At 39.3% G+C, this 22,752-nt stretch overlaps 1 protein-coding gene and 1 pseudogene across 1 annotated transcript in view; one reads left to right on the forward strand and one right to left on the reverse strand.

The window, feature by feature from the left end:
• Positions 1 to 692: 692 nt before the first annotated feature.
• Positions 693 to 1,982, reverse strand: LOC118010216 (annotated as a pseudogene).
• Positions 1,983 to 15,743: 13,761 nt separating this feature from the next.
• The window catches only part of GC (GC vitamin D binding protein), a 32,666-nt gene continuing 25,657 nt past the window's right edge, over positions 15,744 to 22,752 (forward strand). The window contains exon 1 of the mRNA XM_035004398.1: positions 15,744 to 16,209. Coding sequence (XP_034860289.1) covers positions 16,152 to 16,209 — 58 coding nt within the window. The 5' untranslated portion in view covers positions 15,744 to 16,151. The remainder of the gene's footprint in view (positions 16,210 to 22,752) is intronic.

A 22,752-nucleotide genomic window follows, 5' to 3' on the forward strand; every position in this document is an offset into this window, starting at 1 on the left:
TGGATGGTATTTTGATAGGGATTGCATTAAATGTGTAGATTGCTCTAGGTAGCATAGACATTTTCACAATATTTCTTCTTCCAATCCATGAGCATGGAATGTTTTTCCATTTCTTTGTATCTTCCTCAATTTCTTTCATGAGTATTCTATAGTTTTCTGAGTACAGGTTCTTTGCCTCTTTGGTTAGATTTATTCCTAGGTAGCTTATGGTTTTGGGTGCAATTGTAAATGAGATCGACTCAATTTCTCCTCTGTCTTGTTAGTGTATAGAAATGCAACTGATTTTTGTGCATTGATTTTATATCCTGTCACTTTACTGAATTCCTGTATGAGTTCTAGCAGTTTTGGGGTGGAATCTTTTGGGTTTCCCACATAAAGTATCATCATCTGCAAAGAGTGAGAGTTTCATTTCTTCTTTGCTGATTCAGATGTGTTTTCTTTTTGTTGTCTGATTGCTGAGGCTAGGAGTTCTAGTACTATGTTGAATTGTAGTGGTGAGATTGGACATCCCTGCCGTGTTCCTGACCTTAGGAGAAAAGGTCTCAATTTTTCCCCATTGAGAATGATATTCGCCATGGGTTTTTCATAGATGGCCTTTTTTTTTTTTTGGCTGGGTACAGTATACCTTATTGATGGTACATGACAAGGTAGGGCCCCCAAAGCCTCTCCCCTTCTTCAGGGGGTCTGGGATGGACACGATGGAGGTCAGGAGATTCTTAGTGTTTGAGGGGATAAGTTGGGGCAGGGACTCCCCAGCAGCTGAGGGCCTCTCTCTTCCTCTTGCTCTCACTGGGGCTGGTGGTCCAGGGGGCTCTTACTCCTTGGAGGCCATGTGGACCATAAGGTCCACCACCCAGTTGCTGTAGCTGAATTCATTGTCATACCAGGAAATGAGCTTGACAAAGTAGTTGTTGAGAGCAATGCCAGCCCCAGCATCGAAGGTGGAGGAGTGGGTGTCACTGTTAAAGTCGCAGGACACAAGCTGGTCCTCAGTGTACCCCAGTATGTCCTTGAGGGGGCCCTCTGATGCCTGCTTCACCACCTTCTTGATGTCATCATATTTGGTAGCTTTCTCCAGGCAGCAGATCAGATCCACGATGGACACGTTGGGGGTGGGGATATGGAAGGCCATGCCAGTGAGCTTCCTGTTCAGCTCAGGGATGACCTTGCCCACAGCCTTCTGGGTAGCCCCTCGGCCATCATGCCACAGCTTCCCCAGCTTCTCCACAGGGGCCATCCACGGTCTTCTGGGTGGCAGTGATGGCATGGATGATGGTCATGAGTCCCTCCACGATGCCGAAGTTGTCATGGATAACCTTGGCCAGAGGAGCCAAGCAGTTGGTGGTGCAGGAGGCATTGCTGACAATCTTGAGGGAGTTGTCATACTTCTCATGGTTCACACCGATCACAAACAAAGGGGCATCAGCACAGGGAGCAGAGATTATAACCCTCTTGGCCCTGGCCTTCAAGTGAGCCCCAGTCTTCTCCATGGTGGTGAAGACCCCAGTGGACTCCACAACATACTGAGCACCAGCATCAGCCCATTTGATGTTGGCAGGATCTCGCTCCTGGAAGATGGAGATGAACTTTCCATTGATGAGAAGCTTCCCGTTCTCAGCCTTGACTGTGCTGTGGAATTTGCCATGGGTGGAATTATACTGGAACATGTAGACCACGTAGTTGAGGTCAATGAAGGGGTCATTGATGGTGACAACATCCACTTTGCCAGAGTTAAAAGCAGCCCTGGTGACCAGGCACCCAATAGGGCCAAACCCGTTCACTCCGACCTTCATTATCATGTCTTGGGGACGTGGCTGGCACTGCACCAGAAGATGTGGTTATCTGTGGAACGGGAAGGAGCAGAGAGCCTCATAGATGGCTTTTATGATATTGAGGTATGTACACTCTATCCCTACACTCTGAAGAGTTTTAATCAAGAAAGGATGCTGTACTTTGTCAAATGCTTTTTCTGCATTTATTAAGAGTATCATATAGTCCTTATTCTTTTATTAACATATTGTATCACACTGATTTGGGGATGTTGAACCAACCTTGCAGCCCAGGGATAAATCCCACTTGGGCGTGGTGAATAATCCTTTTAATGTACTGTTGGATCCTATTGGCTAGTATTTTGGTGAGAATTTTTGCATCCATCTTCATCAGGGATATTGGTCTGTAATTCTTTTTGATGGGGTCTTTGTCTGGTTTTGGGATCAAGGTAATGGTGGCCTCATAAAATGAGTTTGGAACTTTTCCTTCCATTTCTATTTTTTGGAACAGTTTCAGAAGAATAGGTATTCTTCTCTAAATGTTTGGTAGAATTCCCCTGGGAAGCCATCTGGTCCTGAGCTCTTTTTTGTTGGGAGATTTTTGATGACTGCTTCAATTTCCTTACTGGTTATAGGTCTGTTCAGGTTTTCTATTTCTTCCTGGTTCAGTTTTGGTAGTTTATACATCTCTAGGAATGCATCCATTTCTTCCAGATTGTCTAATTTGATAGCATATGCTTTCTCATAATATGCTCTTATAATTGTATTTATTTGGTGTTGGTGGTGAGCTCCCCTCTTTCATTCATGATTTTAATTATTTGGGTCTTCTCTCTTTTCCTTTTGATAAGTCTGGCCAGGGATTTATCAATCTTGTTAATTCTTTCAAAGAACCAGCTCCTAGTTTCTTTGATCTGTTCTACTATTCTTTTGGTTTCTATTTCATTGATTTCTGCTCTGATCTTTATTATTTCTCTTCTCCTGCTCGGTTTAGGCTTTATTTGCTGTTCTTTCTCCAGCTCCTTTAGGTGGAGGGTTAGGTTGTGTATTTGAGACCTTTCTTGTTTCTTGAGAAAGGCTTGTATTGCTATATACTTTCCTCTTAGGACTGCCTTTGCTGCATCCCAAAGATTTGGAACAGTTGTGGTTTCATTTTCATTGGTTTCCATGAATGTTTTTAATTCTTCTTTAATTTCCTGGTTGACCCATTCATTCTTTAGTAGGATGCTCTTTAGCCTCCATGTACTTGAGTTCTTTCCAACTTTCCTCTTGTGATTGAGTTCTAGTTTCAAAACATTGTGGTCTGAAAATAGGCAGGGAATGATCCCAATCTTTTGGTACCGGTTGAGACCTGATTTGTGACCTAGGATGTGATCTATTCTGGAGAATGTTCCATGGGCACTAGAGAAGAATGTGTACTCTGTTGCTTTGGGATGGAATATTCTGAATATATCTGTGAAGTCCATTTGGTCCAGTGTGTCATTTAAAGCCCTTATTTCCTTGTTGATTTTTTGCTTAGATGATCTATCCATTTTGGTGAGGAGGGTGTTAGAGTCCCCTACTATTATTGTATTATTGTTGATGTGTTTCTTTGATCATGTTAGGGGCATAAATATTTATAACTGTTAGATCTTATTGTTGGATAGATCCTTTAAGTATGATGTAGTGTCCTTCCTCATCTATTATAGTCTTTGGTTTAAAATCTAATTTGTCTGATATAAAGATTACCACCCCAGCTTTCTTTTGATGTCCATTAGCATGGTAAATGGTGTTCCACCCCCTCACTTTAAATCTGGAGGTGACTTTGGGTCTAAAATCAGTCTCTTTCAGACAGCATATCAATGGGTCTTGGTGGTTTGTTTTAAAGATTTTATTTATTTGACAGAGAGACAGCGAGAGGGAACACAAGCAGGGGGAGTGGGAGAGGGAGAAGCAGGCTTCCCGCTGAGCAGAGAGCCTGATGTGGGGCTCAATCCTAGGACCCCAGGTTCATGACCTAAGCTGAAGGCAGACACTCAATGACTGAGCCACCCAGGCACCCCTGGGTCTTTTTTTTTTTTTTTAAGATTTTATTTATTTGAGAGAGAATGAGAGAGAGCACATGAGAGGGGGGAGGGTCAGAGGGAGAAGCAGACTCCCTGCCGAGCAGGGAGCCCGATGTGGGACTTGATCCAGGGACTCCAGGATCATGACCTGAGCCAAAGGCAGTCGCTTAACCAACTGAGCCACCCAGGCGCCCTTGGGTCTTGTTTTTTTTATCCAATCTGATACCCTGTGTCTTTTAATTGGGGCACTTAGCCCATTTACATTCAGGGTAACTATTGAAAGATATGAATTTAGTGGTATTGTATTGCCTGTAAGGTGATTGTTACTGTATATTGTCTCTGTTCCTTTCTGGTCTGTTACTTTTAGGCTCTTTGCTTAGAGGACCCCTTTCAATGTTTCTTGTAGGGCTGGTTTAGTGATCACAAATTCTTTTAGTTTTTGTTTGTCCCAAAGTAGCTTATATTAATATGAAGGAAGATTTAAAGAATATGCTTAAAGAAAAACAAATATGGTCTTAAGTAAACAAAGAAACATAGTAGCAAAATAGAAACTATAAAAAGATAGAAATTTTAAAACTGAAAAAAAAGCCAAATTCTTTGAATGAGATTGGAGATAAAAGAATAATGAGTTTGAGGCTAATGAATTGGAATTATCCAAACTGAGGGAGAGAGAGAACAAAGGTTTAAAAAGCTGAATAGAACCTCAGGGACATATGCTCTGGGATAACATCAGATAGTCTAATATACCACTGGGAGCATGTGTAATTATACTCCCAAACAAAAGATTAGGGCAGAAAAGTCCTTCAAAAATAACGGTCAAACATTTCACAAATTTGATGAAAAACATTTGATGAAAAACACTGCAGACAATCTGTTCAATGAAACCTTGAGATAGATGTAAAAAGAACCACACAGGGGACACCTGGGTGGCTCTGTCAGTTACACCATCCGTCTTCGGCTCAGGTCATTCCCAGGGTCCAGGGAAGGAGCCCCATGTTGGGCTCCCCACTCAGCAGGGAGTCTTCCTCTCCCTCTGCCTCCTCCTCCCAGCTCTTGCTCATACTCTGGCACTCTCTCTCTCTCTCTCAAATAAGTTTAAAAAAAAAAAAAAAGGCGGGAACCACACTGTGCACAAACACTAGAGGAAACGAAAAACAAAGCACTAATACTGAAAGCAATCAGACACACCATATACCTGAGAGCAGTAAAAACTACAACTACTTATAAGTTAATGAGAAAACATGTTTAAAGTGCTAAATAAGGCAAGAAGAATAACTTAGAAAGGTTTGTAAAACATGAACAAATAGAAAAATAGTACAAAGGGTGGTATGGGTAAATGGTATTATACTGTGTAAGTTTTAAATGTATGAAATGGAAAGTGAAAATATGAAATGAGAAGTGGGAAAGTGGGAAATAAGACCTATCAAATGTTAAATGGGAAGTGTGAAGTGTCAGATGTAAAACCAATAAGCTTTGATATATTAAAGATGTTAGTCCTAGAGCAACAACTAAAAAATAAAGTACTTAAAAAGCTGAATGATAAAAATATTCAATTGACATGAAAGAGGCAAGAACAGAATATCAAAGAAAAAAATGGAAAAGCATTCAAGCACATGAAACAAGATGGTAGATTCAAACTCAATCATATCAATAACATAAATGAACTAAACACTCCAATTAAAAGTGTATGTCTTAATTTTTAAGAAAGATATAACTAAATGCCTTTTTCAAGAAAGTCCTTAAGTACAAAGACAAATATTTTCAAAGTAAAAACATGGAAAAAGATAAACCATGTAAAAAGTATAAGAAACCTGTCATGGCTATATTAATATTAGACAAAAGAGACTTCAAGACAAAGTATTACATAAAGAAGGACATACTGAGGAAGAGGTAATTTATCAGAAGTAATTATAAGTCTCTATGTATATAACACCAGTTCCAAAATTTAAGAAGTTAAAAAAGTACAGAAATGGAAGGAAAAAAAAAAAAAAAGGAAAGTTCTCAGAACTGGAGATGGTAATACCCTTGTTTTCTTGCCTTTTCCAACTTCTAGAGGCTGCCTACATTTTGGGGCTCATGTCCCCTTTCCATTTTGAAAGTCAACAATCACATCATTCCAGTCTCTACTTTCCTCCTCACATCTCTTATTAATCTTTTCTAAACTTCTGCCTTATTCTTCCATGTTTAAGGGACTCTTGTGATTCCATTGGGCCCACCCAGATAATCCAGGAAAACCTACATATTTTACAGTAGTCTGATTAACAGCCTTAATTCCCCCTTACCATGTAGAATAACCTGTTCACAGGTTCCAAGGATTAGGATGTGAACATTTTTGGGGCGGGGAGGTAGAGAAAAGAGCATTATAAGCATTCTGTGTTTTATTTTATTTTTAAAGATTTTATTTATCTGACAGAGAGAATGTGCATGCACAAGCATGGGGAGCAGGAGAGGCTCCCCGCTGAGCAGGGAGCCTGTCAACACAGGGCTCCATCCCAGGCCCCTGGGGTCATGACCCGAGCCAAAGGCAGACACTTAATGACTGACCCAACCAGGCGCACTCCCATAACTTGTTTTATTAAGCTTTGCTTTACTGAGCGTCGCAGATACTGTTTTTGGTTTTCTGTAAACACAAATTGAAGGTTTGTGGCAACCCTGCATCAAGCAAGTGTGTCAGTACCATTTTTCAAACAGCATTTTCTCACTTTGTGTTTCTGTGCCACATTTTGGTAATTCTCATCATCACCAATTTCATTATCACTATATTTGTTATGGTGAGCTATGATCAGTGATTATAACCTGCTGAAAGCTCAGATGGTGGTTAGCATTTTTTTTTTTAACAATAAAGTATGTTTTAGTTAAGGTATGTACATTTTTTTAGACAATGCTATTGTACACTTAACAGACTACACTATAATGTAAACCTTCTATGCATTGGGAAACAATAATTTGACTTTTCTTGCTGTGATATTTGCATTATTGGGATGTGGGTCTGGAACCAAACCCATAATATCTCAGAGGTATGCCTACATTCTGCCTATTATAATTAGTTTTTCAAAATTTCCTATCTTGACATTACAACCCCCCCCCCAAACAAAAAATTCATGAAAACCAAGATAATCTAATAGATTCTACTTGGGGAAAATATGTTATCTTTTAATTGTTACAATATGATCCTGGAAATGTTAAGCCCATGTAATCCAATTTAAATATGAATTTCATTTATTCAGATTCCCAGCCTTTCCTCTTTAGAGTCCTGCTTATTAGAAAATGGCTAGAAGGCAACATTAGAAGCCCTTAATGAACAGGCTACGAATATTAACACATACTCTATTTTTGAGGATTTCATTCTCTTAGAAAGCATTAAAAAATGTGGAAAAGAAATATGTATATTTGTCACATCAATCTGTACTGTTCATGATGGACATTTTACTATAAATTGGCTTATTTTCTCATTCTTTTTTTTTTTTTTTTTTTTTTTAAGATTTCTTTGAGAGAGAGAGAAAGCAAGCATGAGCCAGAAGGGCAGAGGGAGAGAATCTCAAGCAGACTCCCCACTCAGCACAGAGCCTGATGTGTGGGACTCGATCTCACAACCCTGAGGTCAGGGCCTGAGCCAGAACCAAGAGTCAGATGCTTAACCACCTGAGCCACCCAGGCGCCCTTTATTTCATCTTTTTTTATCTTCATTCTCTCATTTTCTCATTATCAACCCCTGCCTCCTTCACTCTAAATGATGCAAAAAATATGCTACTGCTGCAACGTTCTCCAAAAAGTAATTGCGGTTTTCATACTCGGGCCTGTTTGCACAAATTACTTGGCGCCATTATTGGAAAATAGTTGAACAAGAAGTGGCTATAAAGGGATTTCTTCTTAATGAACCGAACCTAGCCATCACTTTTTCTTAGGCATGCTCAGTTGGCAGTTCCCTAGTTAGGACTATAGCCGCAGCAGTTGTGAGCACAGAATTCTTCATTCCATCAAGCAGCAGAGGTGCACAGAGTTGTAGCTACTTGTCTAAGGTTGAGGCAATCTCATATGAAACTTGTTCCTGAGTTTTTTAAATTCCATTTTCTTTATGTTTGCTTTTCCAAGCAGAAGACAAAATTGATTGCTTCTAGTCTAAATAAGCATTTCTCTTAAATATCTGATGTTCTCTTCAGTGAGGTTTATTTCTTTATGAACATGTTCGGGGGGAAAGTTATGATTATTTGCCAACGTATGTAAGACTTCTTAAACCACAGCCTTAGCAGACAGAACCATGGTAGAAGTTAATTTATCTCTAATTTCAACTCAAATTTTCCTTTTAAAATAAATGAAGTCACCTTGCTTAATAAACCCATATGTATTTGTGAGATTTTCTAACTCCTGTACTCTGTTGAATATATAATAGCCTCTTGTTTAAAATACAAAATGAGTCATTTGTAGATTTGCATGAAAGTGCAAAATTTAAATGAATTGACTTGTTCATATTTTACCTGTATTTCAATGAGCAAAAACAAATTATAGAGTTCTATCATAGTCTTTAATTTCAAACACAGGGTTGACAACCTCACTAGATATTTAAATTGCTCCATTACACTATTATTGAAGATTTACAATGGTGAGTTTCTGTGCTAGCTGATGGGAACTCTTAGATGAACGAGTCTCAGCTAGAGTAAGAGCACTGTGGGTGAACAGATCACAGTGCAGGAAGACTCAGTGCAGCCTAAAAATTCATGTCCCTTGTGCACTCCAGAGTAGCAGATCATGTGCTGACTCAGAGTTCCTCCTAACACAGCATCTTCCCCAAACTGTTTCCTCCAGTGCATCCTATCATAGAAAATGGCATTAATAGTCACCTACTTGCTTGGGCCAGAAACCTGGGGGCTCACTTCTGACTTTTTCTCCCTTCTAGCATCTGGTCAATCACCCCTGATTCTATGTCCTAAACAGTCTCCCCATCCCGTTGCCAGTACCACAAGCCAAGCAACTGTCATTTCTTGCCTGGATTCCTGAAGCAGACTTCAAACTGACTTCTCTGTATCCACTGATCTCTTCTGCATTCTCCACATATTCACCACTCAACACATTTGCTATTTTGTTTTCATCATCTGTCTTCCTAAGTAGATTAGAAGGTCCATGAGGACCATAGAGGTCTGCATGCCATGGTAACACCAATAGCTTTGCATGATACCTGGCAAAAAGTGGTGTGAATTAGATATATGTTAAATAAGTGAAAGGCTTCTTCTACTGAAAACTAAGAGAGCAGACACAAAAAAGAGTAAGAGCTCTTTCAAGGAAAAGAATGAAAACAAAGACCTTTGGAAACCCAGCAATGCCATGTGCTCAGTGAACCACAAGCAGTTCAGCTGTACTAAATTTTAATATGTGAGGCAAAGAGAACCTTACAGAGGTGCATAGGATATAGTCATGAACTTTAAACACAGGCAATTAACTAAAGGGTTATAAGTAGGGAGGCAATAATATGGTCTCATTTACATTTTAGGTAAATGATAGCAACAGAGGGAAGATTGGTCTAACATGTTAGTTAGAGAGCCTTTAATTGCAAATGAGGGAATTGCAGCATGAATAAACTTAAATAAAAAGGGAGATTATAAGAATATTGGGATTTCTCATGGGAGTCGAGAACAGAAAAATGGCTATCCTATAAAGAATACCCTGCAGGAAAAACAGAGAGATTTCCCCCTAAGGTCAGGAACAAAACAAGGATGCCCACCTCCACCACTTTTGTTCAACACAGTACTGGAAGTCCTATTCACAGCAATCAGACAACAAAAAGAAATAAGAGGCATCCAAATCAGCAGGGAAGAAATCAAACTTTCACTATTTGCAGATGACAGCACACTACATATAGAAAACCTGAAAGACTCCACCAAAAAAAAAAAAAAGGCTACTAGAACTGATAAATTCAGTAAAGTCACAGGATAAAAATCAATGTACAGAAATCTGTTGCATTTCTATACACCAATAATGAAGCAGCAGAGAAATTAAGAAAACAATCCCATTTACAACTGTACCAAAACCAATAATATACCTAGGAATAAACCTAACCAAAGCAATAAAGACCCATACTCTGAAAACTATTAAACAATGATGAAAGAAATTAAAGATGACATAAAGAAATGGAGAGACATTCCATGCTCATGGATTGGAAGAATCTTGTCAGAATGTCTAGGCTCCTCAAAGCCTAGACTTTTCCACCAGCACTTTTCACAGAGATTTAATTCCACCAGCACTTTTCACAGAGATAAAATAAACAATCCTAAAATTTTTATGGAACCACAAAAGACCCCGAATAACAAAAGAAGTCTTGAAAAAGAAAAGCCAAGCTGGACGTATCAATTCTAGGCTTCTAATTTAATTACAAAGCTGTAGTGATCAAAACAGTATGGTACTAGCACAAACAGACACATAGATCAATGAAAAAGAATAGAGAAAACAGAAACCCACAATTATATGGTCAATTAATCTTTGACAAAGCAGGAAAGAATATACAATGGGAAAGACAGTCTCTTCAAAAAATGGTGTTGGGACAACTGGACAGCTACATGCAAAAGAATGAAACTGGACCACTTATACCATACACAAAAACTTAAAATGGATTAAAGACCTAAATGTGAGACCTGAAGCCATAAAAATACTAGAAGAGAGCACAGGCAGAAATGTCTGACATCAGCCATAGCAACATTTTTCCAGATACGGCTCCTGAGGCAAAGGAAATAAAAGCAAAAACAAACTATTAGGGCTACCTCAAAATAAAAAGCATTTGCACAGAAAAGGAAACAATCAACAAAACTAAAAGGCAACTTCCTGAATGGAAGAAAGTATTTGCAAATGACACATCCAATAAAGGGTTAGTATCCAAAATATATAAAGAACTTCTAAAACTCACCAAAACAAAACAAAACAAAACAAAAACAATTAAAAAATGGGCAGAAGACATGAACAGATATTTCTCCAAAGACAACCTACAGATGGCCAACAGATACATCATCAGTGATGAGCATCTTTTCGTCAGGGAAATGCAAATCAAAACTACAATGAGATATCACCTTACACCTGTCAGAAGGCCTAAAATAAAAAACACAAAAAACAACAGGTGTTGACAAGGATGTGGAGAAAAAGGAACCCTCTTGCACTGTTGGTGGGAATGCAAACTGGTGCAGCCACTGTGGAAAACAATATAGAGGTTCCTTGAAAAGTTAAAAATAGAACTACCCTATAATTCAGTAATTTCACCAGTGGATATTTACCCCCCAAATACAAAAAAAAAAAAAACAAAAAAAAACTAATTCAAAGGGATACATGATCCCTATGTTTATAGCAGCATTATTTACAATAGCTAAATTATGGAAGCAGCCCAAGTATCCATCAACAGATGAATGGAAAAGAAGAGGTGATGTATACATCGGAATATTACTCAGCCATAAAAAAAAGAAATCTTGCTACTTGCAAGGACATGGATAGAGCTAGAGAATATAATGCTGAGCAAAATAAGTCAATCAGAGATAGACAAATACCATATGATTTCACTCATCTGTGGAATTTAAGAAACAATCAAAGGGAGGGGGGAAAAAAAAAAGAAACCAAGAAACAGAATCTTAACTATAGATAACAAACTCATGGTCACCAGAGGGGCAGTGGGTAGGGAGATGGCTGAAATAGGTGATGGGGATTAAGGAGCGCACTTCTGGCAATGGGCACTGAGTGATGTATGGAAGTGTTGAATCAATATATTGTACACCTGAAACTAATATAACACTGCATATTAACTATACTGGAATTAAAATAAGAATTAGGAAAAAAGAAAAAAAAAAGACCAGCGGAAGCCTGGGTGGCTCAGTCAGTTAAGCATCTGACTTTGGCTCAGGTCATGATCTCAGGGTCCTGGAACTGAGCCCCACATCAGGCTCCCCACTCAGCAAGGAGTCTGCTTCTCCCTCTCCCTCTGCCCCTCCCCCTGCTCGTGCACTCTCTCAAATAAATAAAATCGTAAAGTATTCTGCAATGTACATCATGTTCTACTCCCGCTCTGCACATCAACTTTAAGGATAATATATACTTTATGCTATTAACACATCCATCTCATGAGGTCATTCATCAGGGCAAGATACGGACACCACACTAATAACATAGAAAGAACCTGAATTAAAAGAACACTGGCAAATTACATCATTTTGAAGGCAATTTCTACTGTTATACTATAATGGAAGAGTTTCTAAGCAGCCTACAGTAGCATAGAAGTGTTCAAAATACAGCTTTGGTAAAGAGTGTATGGTCTAGGAGTTACTAAAAGAAGAGAAAATAGGGAAAGAATAAAGATTGGCTTTGTCTCACACTTTTGCCTAGAACTAGCCTTGCTTATGTAAAAAACCTGTATTTCTTCTAAAGCCAATGGCAAGATAAAGAGAAGACTACCTTTTTTTTTTTTTTTTTTTTTTTTTTTTTTTAAGATTTTGTTTTTAAGTAATCTCTATACCCAACATGGGGCTGGAACTTACAACCCTGAAATCCAGAGTTGCATGCTCTACCAACTGAGACAGCCAAGAGCCTCATTTCAATTCTTCACAGGCAAAACAACTCCTGTAAAATTCTACTGCTTATTTAATAAAGAATTCTTTTTAAAAATCTATTTCAATAATAAATTTAAGTTGCCGTAACTGCTACTGTAACACTTCAGATGTACTAGTCATTGCAACATGAGACTTCTCATTTAAGCCAATTAGGGTTATTTCTTCCCAAATTTCAAATCATTGTAAGCAATCAACATGTGAAAGATTAAGGAAACTTACAGAAATAAGACAGAGCAAAGATTCATATATTTAGCTACTAGCATGTGAGAGCTAATTTTCAGTTAGGAAAAGATACTCAGCTAAGGGAATGCATTTGGCAGCTTGTGTAGAGATTTCTCAAGAGGACACCTAAATGAGATGTTGCAATTCTTGCTACATGTAGTTTGTCATTAAACAGGAATGGTAGAGGCTACTGCAAAAGCAGAGATAAAGTTATCTTTTTCAAGTGCAAGAACAGGCTGATCTTAAACCCTGTAGCAAATTTAATGGGAAACAATATACTCTGTCTTTAAATGAACTAATCAAAAGATGACTAAAATACTGTTAAATTAAAAACTATAAGAGTACATACGTTGTGTTATCTTAAAAATGGAAACTAATCTGTTATTCGGAGTTCTGGGTTTCTTTATTTTTAAACCCTTTGGCCCTCATTTAGAGTTGATTTCCAAATAATTTACAAAAAGACTAAAGCACTTTTTTAATTAACTTACAAAGTAAACTCATAGTTTAGCCAAAGGAAAAGTTTAGAAGATTTTTAGTAGGCAGAAAGTTAATCTTTGAACAGTATAGAGTTGGTTCTTAAACAGCAAGACTATCTTCCCATACGATCTCTAGCAAGGTTTATAGTATCTTTTCATCTCCTTTACCACAGATTTCCATTGGCCTTACAGAGGTAACTAAACAAGATCAAAGCAGACCTCTTTTTCCAACTAACTGGACTCCATTTTCTGAACCTAAAACCCCGCTATTTTCAATACAGATGGGGGATCAGACTAAAAATGTAACCTCTTAGAGCAGTTTACTAAGATTTGGATGGAATCTGCCAATGCAATTAATCCTTAGCTACTAAATGGATACTGAAATTCTAGATCATTTGTCTGTGATGGTCCTAGATCCAGGATACAGGGCTGGCTTTAAAATATTCCACTGAGTCCCAGTGACCTTCTTGGTTTGGAGAGCCAGCGAAAACGTGAACAAAAACTAGAATAAGAGTAATAGTGAACATTAACAGTCATAGATAACGTTAATGTCATCATCTGTTTGATATAAACCCCGCACATGGATTATCCTCGTTAAGCTCACAACAACTTTGTGACAACAGTACTAGAGTTATCGCCACTTTGCATACAAGAAAAATAAGGCTTAGACAAAACTTCCCAAGATTACAGGGCCAATAAGAGCTGAGGAAGGGGGCGCCTGGGTGGCTCAGTCGTTAAGCGTCTGCCTTCGGCTCAGGTCATGATCCTGGAGTCCCGGGATCCAGTCCCGCATCGGGCTCCCTGCTCGGCGGGGAGCCTGCTTCTCCCTCTGACCCTCCCCCCTCTCATGCGCTCTCTCTCATTCTCGCTCTCAAATAAATAAATAAAATCTTAAAAAAAAAAAAAAAAAAAGAGCTGAGTGAGGATTTGGTTTCAGGGCTTGTGTCCCAATCCTGACCTGACACTATTTCTGGAAAAAAAGGGCTACTGCAAGACCCAGGCACTGACCCGATTCCAACGATGGGATGAATGATAACTGTGCCTCTCTGGCCAAGTTACAGAACCTATCTGGGACTTGGTCCCCTCTTCTGTAAAATACTCCCTCTTCTGCATTCCACAAGGCCACTGTGAGCTCTCAAGTTATACTATCCCAAAATACACTAATTTTATAGAATTCATAGGAATTATTTTTGAAAGATTTGAGAGACAGAGAGAGAGAAAACACAAGCCAAAGGGAAGGGCAGAGGAAGAGGGAGAAGCAGACTCCCCGCTGAGCAGGGACCTGACCCCACCTCCCTCCCTGATGCCGGGCTCAATCCCAAGACCCTGAGATCATGACCTGAGCCTAAGGCAGACACTTAGCCAACCGAGCCATCCAGGCACCCGCATAGAAAGAACTTTAAATGAACTCTAGGGAGTCCAAGATTTGCAACTAGCTTTTGTGATTTGGGGTAAGTCATTTACCACCACCATCCTAGTTATTTGCCTCACTTCAAGGGCTATTTTTTTTTTTCCAGGTTTGGGACAATGCTTGTTTTAATGGTAGATTCAAGTACACATTGCATTCAGCTGCTACATATGGGTTCCATATAAAGCTCAATTTCCATATTATTTTTCTCATTTAATATCCTGTGGTATTTGATATCACTTACTTGTGAGGTTCCTTGATAGACTTGCACTGTCTTCAAGTTTAAACATTAATTTATTCTTCTCATCTTTCTCAGTAAATCCCAGTAATATTTTCTAATCACATTAGAACTGGGCCTTAAACCAAGAAATCATCAACAGAACCATGCTGGGTGAAAGAACAGTAGAGGCCGAGCTTGTCACTTGCTGTTGGAAGTGTAGGAGTGCAAAGGAAGTATCACAAGACAAAACATCTCTACTGGTTTAAGGACATTTTTCTTAAATTAAAACTTAGCTAAAATATGAACTCTAAAATGGTGAATTTAACGGAATTTTTTTTTTTAAGATTTTATTTATTTGACAGAGAGAGACACAGCGAGAGAGGGAACACAAGCAGGGGGAGTGGGAGAGGGAGAAGCAGGCTTTCCGCGGAGCAGGGAGCCAGAGGTGGGGCTCGATCCCAGGACCTGGAATCATGACCTGAGCCGAAGGCAGACGCTTAACGACTGAGCCACCCAGGCGCCCCTGGAATTTTTGACTATGTATTCTATCCGAGGGGGTGGGAGGGGGTTCAATGTTTAGAACTGGGTTCAATGTTTTATTTTAAGGGCTATTTTTAATACTAAAATAGGGGTGCCTGGGTGGCTCAGTCAGTTCAGTGTCTGACTTCAGCTCAGGTCATGATCTCGGTCCTGGAATCGAGTCCCGCATTGGGCTCCTCACTCAGTGGAGACTCTGCTTCTCCCTCTCCCTCTGCCCTTCCCCCCTCTCATGCTCACTCTGTTTCACTCAAATAAATATCTTTGAAAATATGTATTAAAATATGTCCGTGCTTCAGGAAGTGTAATATAGCACATAAAGTACTATCCCACCATCTTCAATAAAATTTTAGAACATTAAGATTATGGAACTAGGCAACTGTGATAAATTGGCTTCTCATCCCCTTGCGCCTTAGGACTTAAAAATATCTAGTCTTCAGTATTTTAAGGTAATCCTTATTTGTAGTAAATTTGAAGAAAGAAAAGCAGACCAGTAGAGAGAAACCTCCAGGTTTCCATTTATATATGAGAAGGGTAGGGAAGGTCAAAAACACATAACCCTATAAGTGTTGGGGGGGGGGAGGGATATGTGCCAATTAATACATTAATTTTAGAAAAAAGCAGCAGTGGGAAAAAAAATTCTATGTATTCCCTGACTCTGGCAGTTTGACAAAGTTAATGATTAAAATGTCCTACATTTTCCCCAGAGTGTCTATTTGCCTTGATTGATATTATTTTACCTCTTGTGGGCCAAGGATGACTGCCCTTGTTTCTGTGTAGAGATTAATAATTGATTAGTTCACAGTCAGGAATCTTAGTAAAAAGAAACTGGTTACTTTGGGCTGCTACTTTGTCCTGGGTCACGTACAGGAGACGGGGTGTTGCAGAACTTGCTGGCAGAAAAATGAAGGTGATCCTGGTTCTTCTGCTTGCTGTAGCATTTGTGCATGCTCTAGAAAGAGGTAAGACCTTCCAGCGGTGCCATCACTTATAAGAATTCTTACTAGTTTGATTTTCCATTACCGTTTTTAAAAGTTCTACAACAGGTGAAGAACAGAGAGTTGGTAAACATGTTGAGGAGTAAGGGTAGAATCAAAGAGGCACCAATCTGAGCTCAAATGGGGCATATAACATTGAATTGGAATGGGCAAGAAATCAAGAACCTCATAAAAGAAAAATCATAATTTTTCAATTATCCCTCCCTGCTTTTTTGAAAACCAAGATCTGGAGAGAATTGCTTGAAATTAGAAATTTTTTCATTGTTAAAAGATAACACAAATGACAGGCACCTGGGTGGCTCAGTGGTTGGGTGTCTGCTTTCAGCTCAGGTCATGATCCCAGGGTCCTGCGATCAGTCCCCTGTCGGGCTCCCTTCTCCGCAGGATGCCCTCTTCTCCCTCTCCCACTCGCCCTGCTTGTGTTCCCTCTCTCACTGTCTGTGTCAAATTTTTTTTTAAATCTTAAAAAAAAAAAAAAAAAATATATATATATATAACGCAAATGGAAGCTGTAGTCCATCACGGAGTATTTTTTCCCCCAGACTTCGAAGATTTATTGTTTTTGAGAGAATATACCATATCAATGATGCATGAAGTCAGCTAAGATCTTTGATCCTCTTCAAGGAATTCTGTGTACGTGTAATATTTGAAAATGCATTATAGTTTCTAAAAGATCCTACATGAAAGAATTTAATAGATATGAAACATGACTCAATAATTAAGCTATATTTTTCATTAATATTCTTCAAATGATGTCTTTATCTCTGAGCAATGTTTAAAAACCTTTTTAAATGATACAAGCTAAAATATGTGAAGCATACAACTTCATGAGAAGTTCCCAAGTTGCAAAATTCATAATCTGTTCCAATTAACTTTTCTGGCTGATTCTTTAATGCTTATAAGGAAATCTGCATTTGTCTTGCTTTGGCAAATTAAAACTTCCATCTCATGCTCTCAGTGAACAGCCTCGCCCATATCACAGGGTAATATTCATATCGGTAACCTATCTAACCAGTAGAAGATGTGTATCCCAGAAATTGTCAGTTACTGTGACGTGAATAACCTTATCGCTCTTTTTACATTCACTTTTCCTTCATCTTTGGTTATTGAAGTTACTTTAAATTTTAAGTTACTCACTTATAGATTCTTAAGGAAGCTATGGGTCCTTACGTTAGACTACTAAGTCTGAGATATAAATAAATGGTGTCCTTTACAAGACCTCTGAATAGGCCAAGTCCCAAGAAACCCTGAAAGCTTACTCCTTTGCCCAAGGCTTCCCTGGGGCAGATCTGAACCTGAAAAATCCTACTGAAATATGTTCAGATCAAGATCTTCAAAACACAGAGGATCTCGGAGTGACTAGGTTCTGGGATTATGTGCGGACACCATAGCTTGGGGCATGAGTCATTTTGAACTGCTGACTCAGTAAGTATATATTAGATTCACCACAAAGGATTACAAACGTCCTCTGGAAAACGGTATTCTGCACCCTCTGTTTTGACATCATTCAGTTCTGTCTCACGCTCTGATGAAATGGATGCTAAAAACTACAATTCACCTTCCTTTAAGGTCTGAACTTCACAATCAACTTCAGTCAGATTACTTAGGTGCCGCAGGTAGATGATATCCCGAGACATAAAATACATTTGTAAGTGATACATGTCCAATATTCGGGAACAGTAGTCCTGACACATCAGTCCTCTATTCTACAATACATGAGCATGACCCAAATGACCAAGCCAATGATTTACCTGGAAGCTAGGTGTACGGTCTCCTGGAAGAAAGTTACAAAGTACAGATTAAAGGAATTGAGAGGAGGCTTGGGTGGTAGGGGATGGGTTTGGGATCCAATTCTCTCTGCCTTTTATAGTTCCAGAAAGTGGACCAACAATCCACAGCATGTATCTAGAACATCTTTTTGAAAGTATTTCATTCAAGACTCCTCTTGGAAGAAAGTTTCTATGGCCAAACACATTTAAGAAATAAGCCATACATTAGTCCTTCTTGGTCAGTTTACAATCAAGGTCTTTGTTATCCTAAAGATTCTGAGAAATCATATAAGAAAGAAATCTTATTTACCCCAGTTTCCCAAACACATGGGCGCATTCCTAAAGTGCCTTTGGGAAAGGAAGTGTTCTTTGGGAATTGTCAGGTTTAAGATGGGATCTACTACAGCTCACCATGAATATCAGCTCTAGTTCGGCCAGTCCTCCCTTATCAAATGCACTGGAGATTCAGTTCACAAGACCCTGGGTACATCTTGGGAGAGAAGGCCCTTGCCAAATATGCCAAATCTGGATGGAGTCATAAGAACATATCCACTTTAGCTACCCCATGAAAGGCAAGCAGTCTGTGTGTGCCAGGTGCCTCTCCACTCAGCTTCTTTCCTCAGGACTGAAATCTAAAATGTATCTTTCCCTGTTCCCAATGAAGCAGCAGGAAGGCTGTGACACAGCTACAGGATTGCTAAGGAAATAATCCTACAGGAAACAAACCTCTGCATTTTATATGAGCTGTTGGCCATAACAGGTATTTAGTATGAACATTTTCTTTTTTGCTTTAAGCAGCTCATTCTCAGCATATGTATTGTGACTAGATGGGATATCAAATAGTAAGAAGAAAGTAAGCCCTTTGGGTTGGTGGGTAAGCTGCATTTTTCCTTCTCCCACTCGCCTGTCAGACAATATGGGCTATCCCAACCTCCCCACTCACCACTGAATCACTGTTTCTCTTTTCTACAAGTTGCCCCTTCGTCAGCAGCCATACTAAAAACAAGTTGTCCTAAGTTTGATTCAGGGACATAGCTGTACAGAAAGCATGATAAGTGGGTAATCTTCTCTATTTTCTCAGAGAAGTCTTTATATCCTCTCTGCAAAACCTATATAATGGTTATTGAGGGGGTGACCTAGGATAGGAGATCTACATGATGAAAAGACCGCCATGCAAAGATCTAGAAGTATGTTTCAAGCTGAAGGAATGGAGGTGTAGATGATGCCGCAGGTAGATGATATCCCGAGACATAAAATATATTTGTAAGTGATACATGTCCAATATTCGGGAACAGTAGTCCTGACACATCAGTCCTCTATTCTACAATACATGAGCATGACCCAAATGACCAAGCCAATGATTTACCTGGAAGCTAGGTGTACGGTCTCCTGGAAGAAAGTTACAAAGTTCGATTCAAGCCTGGCCTGATTCAAGTTCGAAAAGCAGCCAGAGTCGGAGCCCAAAAGAGGTTTAGCCAGGAAGGGGGAGGAGGAGGAACTGAAATCAGAGAGAGAACTAACTTTTGTCATCAAAGGCAATGTTAAGCTCCCTGGAAATCAATAGCAACGTGACGCTCCACTGTTGTCAGGTATAACGCCAGGTATGTCCTCACCACCATGTGTATAGTATAGGGGTAGGTATGCATGCTTTTAAAGGCCAGGAGATCACTCTATCAGTAAGAGATGAAGACTCCTTAAGAGGCATTGATTACCCTTCTCCCTGGGTACCTATGGCCACTTAACCTCTTTGTTCTGCCCACAGCTACCCCTTCACTCTGCATCAGCCACAGACCTCTACATTCTCCCATGTAGAACACTACATGTTCTGCACCTAAGGGGCTTGCACTAGCTTCCCCCTCCTCTTAGAACACTGACCCCCCCCAATATCCACATGGCTCCCTTCCTCACCTCTTTCATGTGTCTGCTCCAAGTTCATGTACAGAAGAGGCTTCCCTGACCAACCTATCTCAAATAGCACTGACCACTTCATTTTTCTCTATCCCCTTACCCTGCTTTATATTTTTCTTTTTGGTACTCATCACCTTACCTGATCACCAGCTGTTCATCTGTTTATTATAACAAATACAAAATGTAGACCCTAAGCTCCATGAGATCAAGGAGTTTATTTCTGTTCCTTAATTCCCAGTTTTAGAATACCACCTGCCAGGTAGTATGTGTTCAACAGAGGTTTTGTGCAAAATCACAAAATTAGGATTGTTAGAGTACCGATCTCAAAAGGTAGTTTTGAGTATTTAAGGAAAATTGAGTTTCAATTAGAATACCTAATAGACATCCTGAAAGTAGTAAACTCTAATTCTAAAAATAAGATTTATAAATTATCCACTGTGAAACATTGGTCTTAGAGTCTATGCACCAAATAAAATAGACAATATTCACAATGTCCCAGCATGTTCAAGATCTTTTGAATAGATCTATTTCATTATTATAACACCCTGATCAACTCAGCATTATCATCCCCACTTTAAAAGTGAGAATCTGTAGGAGGGAGGAGTCAGTAGCTTATCTAAGGAAACCAAGCTAGTAAGTGGCAGAATCAGAATTTTAGAGCGATTAGTTAGGTTTACAAAGACAATGCTCACAATCATGGCTTGGCTGCCTCTCATGGGACAGATATCTGAACAATCTTTCACTAATATAAGAATAAGAGAGAAAACCAGTTCACTACCACGAGTTTAGGGGGAATTAAGTAAAATTCATGCTGCCTACTATTATCAGTAACTGATCCAAACTCTAGTTCATCTGTACTCCATGGATCCAGCTCTGTCTTCTAATTTCCCTATTTCCCCAGTACCTTGGAATCATTTATGTCCCATCCTGTAGAGACTTCCTGGATTTTATTGTATCCATTTTTGCTGTCTATATTCAATCATTTCCACATTCTACCATTTTCAGCTCCGAAATACATCAGCCATATACAGAACCTTCTACTATAGAAAGCTCCTCCGTATTCCCTTTTTCTTCTCTCCTTTACCCTCCTACCTGTATCTAGCTCAAGGCCTGGTGAACACTACCTCTCATATCCACTACATTTCCACATACTGTCTTTGTCCAGATCCTGTTCCCCTTCACCTGACTATTGCAATGGCTTCCTAATCAAACCCTATCTCTTCCCCAATCAATTCATATTAAGATACAATACCAAACCTGATAATCTGGTAACTGGAATCCAAAAGATGAACTACATCAAAGTCAGGATCACTCTTGAGAGATTAATGAATTGATGAGCTTGAGCATGTACAACTGACTGGTAGGATTCCAGGGTTCGGGCGGTCTGATACAAATCCACCCAATTCTGGTCTCTGTTTAGAGCCACCTGATGGTGACTTGAGGCTTAAATAGGAATATATGGTAAGCAGAATAAGGGCCCTCCAAAATGGTCTACATCCTAAGACCTAGAACTGTGAATAGGGTAGGTTACATTGCAAAAGGGAATTAAGGTTGCAGATGAAAAAAGGAATCAGCAGTCTTTCAAACAGAAAAATAATGCCAGATTATCTGGGTGGGGTCAGTGTAATCACAAGGTGCTTTAAGGTGGAAGAGAATCAGAACACAGTCAGAGGAAGGTGTGACTAAGGAAAAAAGAGGTGCAAAATTGCTGGCTTTGAAGATGGAGAAGAGGGCCTGGGCCCAAGAAGTGTAGGCCACCTCTAGAAGCTGGAAGAGGCAAGGAAACAGATGATCTCCTTGAGCCTCCAGGAAGAACACAGTCCTACTGACACTTTGACTTTAGCCCAATGAGACGCCTGTCAGAAATATAAGCTAGTAAACTTGTATTGATTAAACCACTAAATTTGTGGTAATTTGTTACAGTAGCAATAGAAGTCTAATACAGTAGGTTTCTGGATCCTGTGACAAGTTGAAACTTCTCAGAGAAAAAGAGCACTGAGCCAAGGCATCTCAGTGTTGACAGGCTACCCTTTTATTTGCCAGATCCAGTGAAAGCTGGCCAGGAGATGACTGGGGTGCATGTTAACTCATTTCCCTGCTCTCTGGGAGTTTTCTATTTTTACCTTCTCTTCTGTATTCTTACCAGAAAGTAATTTAACCTACCACCTGCAAGAAGGACTGGAACAAATCCCAGGATATCCACATCAGAAGATTATAGAATATCTGATAATATATATCATCATTGGATTTTGCTATAAAAAGTTGCTAATACAGGGTGTTCATCACATTAGGCAGGAGAGGTGCTAAGCATTTTTACTTAGATTAACATTTCATAGAACAGCCTTATGAAAGGGTACTACTGACCATCTTAAATTCAAGATTATTTTTCCTTGAATTCCCTACAGGAATATATTTCAATGGATACCCCATTACCTAAAAAGTAAAACTTTGGCTTTCAAGCATGTGTTAAAGTCCACCTTTCCATTTCCTTATAGGACTTTTTTTTTTTTCCAAGTAGGACTTGTGATTTTTTTAACTTCAGATCTCTCCAAGTTGTTCTCTCCACTTAAAATACTTCTTCCAATTCATTTACTCCTGTTAAAATCCTGCCCATTATTCATGATCCACTTCAAGTAATAGTTTCTTTCAGGAGACTTTCTAAAAGCCCTCTTCATTCTGAGGTTTTGTAATGCTTTGTTTCAATCTCCTCTATGGCAATGAGCACTATTGGTGTTATATGCTTAGCTCTATGAGACATCAGTTCCTTAAGTATTGGTGGCTTCAGAGTTTCTTGCATGGTACCTTTTCATTCTTATATTGCTTAAAAACT

Source organism: Mirounga leonina, unplaced genomic scaffold, assembly GCF_011800145.1.
Source record: "Mirounga leonina isolate KUSES-001 unplaced genomic scaffold, KU_Mleo_1.0 Mir_129, whole genome shotgun sequence".
Classification (NCBI taxonomy): domain Eukaryota; kingdom Metazoa; phylum Chordata; class Mammalia; order Carnivora; family Phocidae; genus Mirounga; species Mirounga leonina.